General features: G+C 60.3%; 1 protein-coding gene across 1 annotated transcript; it reads right to left on the bottom strand.

The window, feature by feature from the left end:
* Nucleotides 1–1,387: 1,387 nt before the first annotated feature.
* Nucleotides 1,388–4,670, bottom strand: LOC120587398 (cancer-related nucleoside-triphosphatase-like; the record flags this gene model as incomplete). The annotated part of the gene is made up of 2 exons (XM_039844136.1): nt 1,388–1,826; nt 4,354–4,670. Coding segments are annotated over 2 exons (386 nt in total), but the record flags the coding sequence as incomplete, so codon positions are not given.
* Nucleotides 4,671–10,250: the final 5,580 nt, after the last annotated feature.

The following is a 10,250-nucleotide window of genomic DNA, read 5'->3' as shown; positions in this document are numbered from 1 at the left end:
ACTCAGATCACATCACCTGCTACTGAGTGCCATTTCTTAAGACACACGAACTACGTCTGACATCTTCACACGTGCTCCCTTGGTCAAGTAACACAACAACCAAGAACTTTCCCACAGCCCACACTCAGTGCTTTCGATGGACAGCAGCTAGTGTGCCACAGGTAAATGTCACCTCTGAGATCTGGGGGCACAGGACACACTGAAACAGACTGAAGCCCACGCAGGGCTTCGGAGCCACAGGCATGGGCTCGAACCCGTGTCTGCCACGACGGCCTGTCTCTAGCACAGTGGCCGAAGCCCCCACACCCTGCAAAGGCGGGCCGTCCTGGGACCGCTCTGCACAGTGGCAGTCTGGAGGGTCACGACTCTCCAGGGCCTCGCCCGGCTCTAAGTGCCCTCACACCAGCCACTTACCTTCTCTGCATAAATGCCACTGCTTTTCTTCTGCTAAAACACGTCGAAGTCTACTGAACAGTCGTGACGAGGACAGGGAGCAGGGGAACTGTCCCTCGCACTTCTGGCGGCCATGAACCCTGTGACAGAGCACCCCCCGAGACTGAGCCCGTCCGCGGGGCGGCCACCTCCCTGTGCCCGGGTGCAGGGAGCAGGGAGGTGACCTTGCCAGCTGCCTCCGTGCCCCTGGGTGCTCCAGAGCGCTGGGCGGGCTCCCGCGGGACTTGTGGTGGCCGTCCTAGCCCACGGAAGCTCAAGGACGCGCCTGTGTTCAGTGCTCCTGTCCCAGGAGCCTGTCACACCGTGTGAGCTGCGCCACCCTCAAGAACCCAGCCGGGCAGTGACCGTGGGGCAGTGACGCTGTCCTCCTCAGACTTGAGGCGAGGGGTCCGGGACACAGGCCTGTGGGCTGTGCTCCCTCCGGCACACCCAGAGCAAGCTCCAGAGGGCCGCAGGCTACGGCACGGGACCGTGACAGGCAGCACACCGTTGTCCCGGTCCGCGGTGACCCACACTGCCGTGCTCCCAGCGGCAGCTCGGTGACACACGGGTGCGCCCAGCATCAACACCAGCTGCTAAAAAGTCCTGGGAATTCCCAAGTCTTCACCAGAAATGACCCGAAACTCTTAATCCATCCGGTGCCACCAGCTCAAAGGCAGCCCCCGCGTGGCTCCCGGCGGCCGGCATTCCCTCGGCTCCCCAAACCCAGCCCGGACTGTCCAGGACACCACGCAGGTGACCGATGGGGTTTCCTTCCACGACGGGCCATCGCCTTCCTGAGATGACACTCGGGCCCCCCTTCCTAGAAGGGAAACGAGGCACAGACAGGCCGGGTAGGGGGTGGGGGGGACCAGAGCAGCCCAGGCCCAAGCCTGCCACGTGCCAGAGGCCATCGCCATGCCGGGCTGTCCACCCCACACGGGACTCACACGCCTGCAGCCGTCACAGCACTTTTTAATCCATTAAGCAGTAAGCAAACAAACAGCAAGGGACTCGGGGGTGGGGGAAGGGTCCTCAAATGGTTTCCTTTGGAAATAACTTTTAAAAATCAAGTAACGGCTATCACTTCGAGCTGCACGAGCTGTGGATGGAGAGGGACCTCACGATCGTGACCCTCAGGACTGACGAGGCAGTAACCCGTCCCCACGTCCCCGGCACATTTACGAACTTCCGTGGCGGCAAATTCCATGCAACGCTCCGCCCCGCCTGGCCTCGAGCCCCGCGGCAGGCTGCGGGAACAGCCGCCAGGCTTCCGCTGCAGAAGCCGCGAGCGTCCGTGGGACCGCACGGGATGCCCGCCACCGTCACTTCCCGCCACTCCGCACGCAGGTCACGATGTCCGGGAGAAGGTGGCTTCTGTTGTCCCTGGTGACCTGTGGGAAGAAGCGAGAGAGTGGGCTTCAGAGCCCCTTCCTCCCTTCAGTCCTCTGGCAGGCGACGTTCAGGGGGAGTAAGGGGGGTGAGGGGGTGTTCTGCACAGTGACTGTGACCCCAGAAACGGGCCGGGGTGGGCGAGCCCCACCAGCAGCCTCCGCACAGCGGCCGGGTCGGGACTGACGGGTGTGCACGCGGACCGACCGCAGACTGACGCCCGGGGCGAGGCGCCGGATGGGACGCGGCCTGCCTGGGACCCGACCCGACCAGGACTCGCCTGCCAGGCGGGCCCACGGGGAGCAGCCCGCGCACTGGCCTGTCACACCCAGAGTTCCGATGTGCCCGAGGCCGTTCATCCACTCGTCTCCCCGTGTGCGGCCAGGAGCCCCAGTGTCGGGGCGCTCGCATCTGCAGGACGGGGAAGCCGAGGTCCCTGAGCCGGTGGGGGACGCAGTGCCCAAGGACTCGGGGCCCCTAGAGCGCCTGCTCTGCACCCGGCACCGTCACGGCAGTAAGTTTACTCCGCGTCTCCCGGTGAAGCTTCTGATCCTGTCCCTCGCAACCCCGTGTCCCGATGACACGGCAGAAGCAGGAGACACCGCGGCCTCCCTGTCACCAGCGCTTCCTATCTGGCCCCACGGCCTTCCCCGTTCACCGCTGAGGGCGCCAGCCGGACAGGGCGGCGCCTCGGATAAGGACCTGGCCTCATGGAGCTTACAGACCAGAACCCAGGGGCCGGCCCGAGTGGCGAAGGACCCACGAGGTGAGGGGCATGCGGGGGCGGGGCCGGGGGTCGGGCAGGCTCCACAGACAGTTGCCGCGGGTGGCAATGTCGGAGGGCACCCACGGTGAACCTGAGCGAGAAACCACGGTGAGGGGAAGTGTGTGCATCTGGAGACCGGCCCTCCGCCAAGGGGCCAGCGTCCCTGAGGACCCGCGTCCTGAGGAGCCAGCTGAGCAGGACGCCCAGGCGACACCCGGACGGCAGTGTCCCTGCCGGCGGCTCGGGGGCAGCCGAGGCAGTCTGTGTTGACGTCGGTCCGCATGCGGATGACACGCAGAGGCGGCCCGGCCCCGGGCTTGACGCCTGCCGTTTCGCAGCCCTGCAGCCTGGCAGCCATCTGACCTGACGGCCATCGTCATTCACTGCCTTTCACTGCTCACGGCCTCCCTCTCCACGGAAATGCCAGAATCACAACCAAGGACTAACTCGGTAGCCAGGGAAAGGGACAGGTAGAGACAGCAGCATAAAACCCTGAAGGCAGGTGCCCCGTGGACGTCGTGAGGACGTGACCCTGTGCGCCAGCTCCCGAGAGACCGTCCAGGCCACGCCCCCACCTCCGGCCCCAGCTGCCACGGCACCCTCGTTTCCTGTCATTTAGAGACACCAGAGTTTGCCTGATTGTTTGATGCATTTCTCTTCTCTGGCTCCTGTCCCAGAGTGTCAGCTCCACGAGGACAAGGGCCTGGTCGGCACGGTTCGCCTCCAGGATGGGCGACGGTGCCCAGCCCGGGGCAGACCCGCCATCAGCGTTTACAGGAGGGAGGGGCGGCCCTCCCAGGTCTGACTGCTCCGACCCCACAGCCGTTCACCGCACTGCAAGCCGCCAGGACTCTCCGGTGACATCACGTGGCTGTCCCACAGGGCCCGCTGGCCGTGGTGCCGTTGTAAGCGGTGGTGTGAGGCGCACGTCGCCCTGGGCGGCAGGGGCTCCGTCTGCACCTGGAAGTGGCTGCCAGGCCGACGTGAGCACTGGACACCCGCGGGGCCAGCAGGCTTTTAAGCTACGGGCGGGGAGATGGGTGTGGGCAGAGCTCGGCTGGGAACGGGGCGGGAACGGGGCTGTCCCGGACACGTACGAAGCAAGGCGGGCAGGGCAGCGCAGGACCCAGCGGACGGGGACACAGAGACCTCGGGGAAGGCAAAGGCGAGTGCTCGGGCCCAGCGCCGGCGGTCCCGGCAGCCCCTCACCCCTGGCTCGGACACGGCCCCTGGAACACGACGGTACTGCCCGTCCCTCACCGCTGCCACGAGGCCCGAGGGCCACCCGAGAGCTCACTAGAGGTCTCACGGCGGGGCCCGCATGCCTCGCTCTGCGGGCGAGGCTCCACAGCCGTGCTGTCCACGTGGCTACGGGGTGACTGAGATGTGGCCGGTGTGGCTGAGGGACTGAGCTTTTGTTCTCTGTGGCCGTGAGGAGCCACGGCGGCTGCTGGCCAGCGCCCGCCCCCGTCGGGCCCCACGGTGGCGACCGCCTCTTCTCCCCGAGGCGGGCCGGTCCCAACGGGAAGCCTCTACCGGGAGCCGGCGCCTGCGTGCCTCTGTGCCCCAACCTGGCCGCACCCGGGTAGGGCAGCGACACAGCCCGGCAGCTCCCCCGCAGGCCTGTGCTGCCCAGGAGGGGGACACGTCACGTTCCACAGTCCTAGGAAGTGAGACCCAGCTACCCTCCCTCTTGCAGGAGGGAAAGCCACAAAGCCACAAAGCCACCGCGGTGCAGGCGGCGCGGGGGACGCTGCACTCACGGTGAACACCGTCACATCACTCCTCCTGCGGACCTCTTCCACCAGGGCCAGCGGCTTCCCCCGGGGGACCGGGATGGTGCCAAGGACCACGGCCCCCGGCGTGGACAGCACCTGACGAACGGCCTGGATGAATGGCTGGCTGAACAGCTCCATTTTCCCGATCTCGTCGATGACACACACTCTCTGCCCCGGGCCACCGCCGGAACCTGCCTGAGGATGACAAAGACAAACAGGGACACCAAGGTCACATGAAGCAAGGGGCCCAGGGGTCCTGTTCCCCAGTCCCTCGCCGGCCAGCAGTCTCAGCAGGGAGTCATCTACGCCTCAGACAGCGGCCCCGTCACAGTCACAGTCCACACAGGACAACGGCCTGGCGCCTGCCCCTCCCAGGAAACGCAGCTCCCTGAGCCACCTGTCGCCCTGGCGACGGGACTCGTCTGGGACGGTCCCAGCCTCCACTAGGCTTCTGTGTACGCCCACGGGTAGCGAGCAGGGCCTGGCGCCTGCCTTATCGACGCCGGCCTCCTCTCGGGCTTCGAGGCAACGGGGGGTCCCTGGGTGCTAGAGGAGGTCGTCGCCTCGGACAACGCCTGTGCGTGTCACAGTCGCAGGAGGCAGGATGCGAAGAAGTGAGAATTTGGGAGGAGTCTCGGTTAAAAGAAAAAGCGAGCAGGGCTTCGCCCGGGGGCAGGCCCGGCACTTCCCTGGAAGCCCACCGCGACAGGGGTGGGACCGGACCCCGAAGGACGCCCAGCTCCTGCCTACAGACCCCCCACCCCCCCGCAGTGCCGGGAACGGGCTCTGTGACCACCGGGGTGCGCGGACCAGATGGCGTGTCACCCCCGAGGTTAGACAGAGACGGCTGCTTCCGTCTTGGCCTCTCTCTCGTATCCGTCTCTCCCTCTCGCTCGGGTCCCTCGGGTCTGGGTGACACGGCTGCCATGCTATAAGGACATTCGGGGAGCCAACGGCGAGGTTCACGGGGAAAGGAACCGTGGGCTCCCAGCTACCAGGAGAGCGAGCCTGGAGGCGCCCCCTGCCCCCCAGCGGGGACTCGGGACGCGGCCTGAGGACACGCTCCGCCTGCCCGCCCCGCCCGGCCACTCCTGGATTCCCGTGAGGTGATAAAGGGTCGTGTTTTAACTGCTAGATTCGGGGTGATCCGTCACAGACAAGCACCAGGTAAGCAGCACACCCCGGGAAGGCTGGCGTGGCCCTCGACAGCTCGTCCACAGCAGGGACGCGACAGGACCCACGGCGCACGTGGCGAGCGCTGAGTGACGCCGTCTCTGCGCTCGCTCGCTCTGGAAACCGCGTCAAGCTGAACCACGGAGCGCTTCTCACCACCGGCTCAGGCTCCGGGAACAGAGCGTCGTCTGCCCACGTCGCAAACACCGAAGCCGTGCGTGGCTGGTGGCGGCGTGCGTGTGGCCGCCAGGGACTGCGTGGTGCACGGAGGGTGGCGACCGCGCCCCAGAGGGACGGGGTCAGGCGGAGGGGACACGGGGCGACCGGAGGGCGCTCGGAGCAGTGGTGCTCTCCCTGTTTCCTGCCCGATGCCCCCCACGCGCCTCACTGCCCCGAGGGGTCCCCGGCGGTCACCCGAGAGCGGCCCAGACAATCCCACTGCGCGTTTCCAGGGCGCTTCGTTGTTACCCCTCGGCGGTTACTGGTGTGTATCATTTTCTTCTTTCCCACGGAACGGGCTGACGCAAGGCTGAGCCGAGGCGGCCACTGTCGCCCTCCTCTGGCGGGGCGAGGGGACGAGGAAGAAGGCAGGGCGTCCCCGCTGAGTCCGATCTCGACAGACGAAAGCCAAATGCGGGAGAGGAAATGGCTGGCGCCGCCTGAGCGTGAGCGTGCAGACAGACGACCCCACAGGTGCGGGCCGGTGCGACCGGCCAGACCCCCACCGGGGGCATTCGGGGCACCGTGCTGCCGCCAGGGACAACAGAAAATCGTGGATGTCGTCTTTCTGGAGGCCGCCACGTGCAAGCCAAGCAGAACCGCACATCAAACCGACACGTGTGACAGCACTCGATCCAGGCAGAGCACTGTGAAAGGTGTGCGCGGTGTGCGTGTGTTTACGTGGGCACACCTGTGTGGGCGTGTGCGTGCACACAGGAGCGGGGGTAAACGCGGTCGCTCTCCCTGCCACTCTCTGCAAGTCACCAAGGAGCTCACGGACACTATGCGCACTTCAGCACAGAGATACCTGGACCCACGCACAGACGTTATTTACTACCTACTGAAAATGCTCGTTTTAAAACCTTACCAAAAATCCTCATTCTGTCCAGAATTAGGGACTTTTGTTATCCAGGAACTACAGGAACCTCAAACATAATAAGTCTTGGAATTTTGGTGAAAAGTAGAAGTTATTCACTCGGCTGAGAGACAGATCGGATGCTAAGCCACCCAGAAGCCTGAAAAGAGGCAGCTGCTTCTTCTAAAGGACACGGGAGCCTGCACGCAGGAGCTTAACAAGGGGACCGCCAGTGCGTTCAAAATGGTTTTATTTCTATGTAAATTTAAGCAACTTTGGAGGGAAAGGAAAGATAAGCCAGTGAGCAGACAGCCCCCCCGCTGACACTGCCCAGCTCCCCTGTGATGGCACAGACACAGCCGCACAGCCAGGGGCCCAGGCCTGAAGGTCAGGAGCCCGCCCACTGCCCGCCCCCGGGGGCATGGGCTCCGGGGCTGGGGAAGCACTCTAGGGGGCTGGGCCCTGAGGTTACAGCCTTTCTCCCCAGGCCCGACCACAGAGGACAGCACAGGGGTGTGACCTGTGACCGTGCAGCCCTCCTGTCCCACGGCGCCCCCCCACCCCCAACCCCCGGACTAGGTTTCAGTAGATTATACATTTTCAATGTCACAGAGAGTGAGAAAAGCTTCTTTGTGCGAAGCACGTTTTAGATCCTGCTCGTTGAGAGAGAAGATGTTTTAGGTCAGAGTCACAAAATGGACCAGTCGCGGGAAGAGAAGCTATGAATAATTTTACAGCCTGGGCTGCACTCAGCTATTTGGCTTTCTGGAAAAATTAAACAGACTTAGAACAATAAACTTTCTTGATGCCAGTTATGCCAGAGGCCTGAAAACGCTGTGATTCGGGGGACCCTTCGTTTGCTCTTTAGATGTACTTTCAAGAATACAAAGAAAATGTAGACATAAAATAAACGATTTCATTTAACCAAAATACTGAAGCAGGAGAAGACTAATTAAAGTGGTTTTTGCCTTGTTCTGAATTATTTACTTAATAAATATCTCTGGTGATGTTAGGGTTAACTTTCCTTTTTACTAGCAGACACACAGACTGGAACCTGAGCGTGTCCGTCTGGGACAGTCTGGGACAGCAGGTATCACGCATTATGGGAGGAGCAGGGCGTGGGGGAGATGGCAGGGTCGTGTCTGCCAGTGTCAGGCAGCAGGACAGCGTCCCCTCCTGCAAACAGCCGGTGGCAAGAGCAGCAGCCAAGCCAGCCCACGACTCATCAACACGCTTACGTTATTAGCTAAAGACGCAGGACTCCAGTTAGCCTCACTGTTTATTGCAAACCTAAAGTTTCAGAATCCCTTAGCGGTCTGATGGCAGGTGACTGTGTCGCCAGGGAGTGAAACTGCAGGCTAGCAGCCAGGACAAGATGTCTAGACCGCCCTACGACTGCAGCCCACCCCTTCCCCGGAAGCCTGCCCCGGGCACAGCCTGTCCTCGCCAGGCTCTGAGGCCCGTGACGTCCTCCCCGGCCTCCGGGCTCCCCCAGGCACCTGCCCAGAGCACCGGAAGGGCACCTGTGGCATTTTCCAAGCTGCAAGAACTATCCTGGGACCGAAACAGCATCCACTGCTGACAGCCCAGCGGATGGAGAACCGGCCTCCATGATCCACGGCTGACAGCCCAGCGGATGGAGAACCCGGCCTCCTGTGATCCCAGCGCCTTGGGACCAGCCTGGACATCTGGGCTCGTGGGTCTTCATGACAGACTGGTGGCGGGACAGGGCACACGCCACCACCGGCCTCGTGACCAAGGCGGGGCAAATGCCACACCACTGGCCCTCTGACAGGACGGGGTGCGTGCCACCACCGGACCTGTGACACGAGAGGCTGCCCTCCGCAGACGACAGCTACAATTCTCAACACCTTGACTCCAAAGCTTAGCTGAGCCCTGAATGTCACAAAAAAAGCAGAAAAGCAAAGACATGAGTGTGCCAGCTGAAGACGCCGGGGTGGCCGAGGCCCTGGATGCGTGCGGGGCACGCTGGGGAGGCCGGCCAGCGCTGGGGACCTTGGAGGCAGCAGGCCCGACCGCCCGGGGCCTTCCAGGCCATGAGAAGGACCCTAGGCTTAAATATTGCGGCAACTGAAACTTCCAGAAGGTTAATAATTGCCTCCTGATACAGGCTGGTACCATTAAACTTCCACGAAAGTAAACCACGGTCGTGCGTCCATAACAGATTAAATGAAAGCCCGTTCTTAACAGGGTCCCCGAGGCCCCGCCCCCGAGGCCCGCCCCCTCCCTCCCTGGCTGCTGCTGCCACAGGGGTCTGGGGCCTCTGGGTGTCTGCTCCGTCACCCAGAATATTCCTCCTGAGACCCCCATAATGCACTCCCCCACAGCTCTGGTCTCTGAGGTGATGGCGTCTGCTCAACTCTCATTTGTTTAAATGTCACTCCTCAGAGCTCTGGCCCGGCACAGTCGGCCCCTTACCCCCGCACAGCACCCACCTGTCCTTCCCAGCAGGAATGACACTGCGTCTGATACCCTCCCCGTTTCCCACTGGACGGAGAGCTTTCAGAGAGCAGAAAACATGTCTGTTTTGTTCATGACTGTCAACCCAGGATCTGATAAATATGTGATGAATGAATGTAAAAAACAAGTACTATATAATCAACAAAACCCAAAGCTGGTTCTGTGGAAAGATCAACTAAATTGATGAGCCTTTAGCTAGACTGCCCGAAAAAAAACCCAAAGACTTAAATAAATAATTAAAATTGCTCATGTGTCTATGGCCAAGCCCTGAACAAGCCGGATCCTGTCTGATCTCGTAAGCTAAGCAGAGTCGGGCCTAGTTAGTACTTGGATGAGAGACCACCTAGGAAGACCAGGTGCTGTAGGCGTCAAAAAAAAAAAAATAAGGGATTGTAAGTTCACAAGGTCCTTGCAGTCTGTGAGGCCAACCAAGGGTTGCCTCGCCTAATAAATAAATAGATAGATAGATATGTAGATAGATAAATAAATAAATTAGGGCATGAAAGAACAGAAGACATCAGACCTTACAAAATAAAAAGGGTTATAGAAAAATACTGATCAACTGTATGCCGACAAATAACTTAGATGAAATAAACAAATAACTAAAAGACTTAACAAGAAATAAAAAATCAGCAGCTGTATAACAAAGAGATTGAACTTGTAATTAAAAAGTTTCCCATGAAGAAAAGCCCAGGCCCACGTGTATTCACTCGTGAATTCTGGCAAACACTCAAAGAAAAAATACCAATCCTTTACAAACTCTTTCAAAAATTAAGAGAGGAAGGAACACTTCCCAACTTATCCTACGAGACCAGTATTATGCTGATGCCGAAACTAGACATTACAGGAAAAGAGCTGCAGACCACCTCCCTCCCTTACGAATGTAGATGCAGAAATCTTCAAAAAATTTAAAAAAAGTACTAGCAAACTGCACCCGGCAACATACAAGGATTATATACCTCAAACAACAGAGATTTATCCCAAGACAGCAAAATTGGTGTAACAACTAAAAATCAACAAATATGATACACCATATTAACATAAAAAAGGAAAAAAAATCACATAATGACAACACTCGACACTTCATTGTAAAATACTAAACTAAACAAACTAGAAATAAAAAGGAACTTCTTCAACTTGGTAAAGGCCATCA

Source organism: Pteropus medius, unplaced genomic scaffold (genome assembly GCF_902729225.1).
Source record: "Pteropus medius unplaced genomic scaffold, Ma_sr-lr_union100, whole genome shotgun sequence".
Taxonomy (NCBI): Eukaryota; Metazoa; Chordata; class Mammalia; order Chiroptera; family Pteropodidae; genus Pteropus; species Pteropus medius.
The sequence above is the reverse complement of the archived record's forward strand: the minus strand, read 5'-3'. Positions and strand labels throughout refer to the sequence as shown.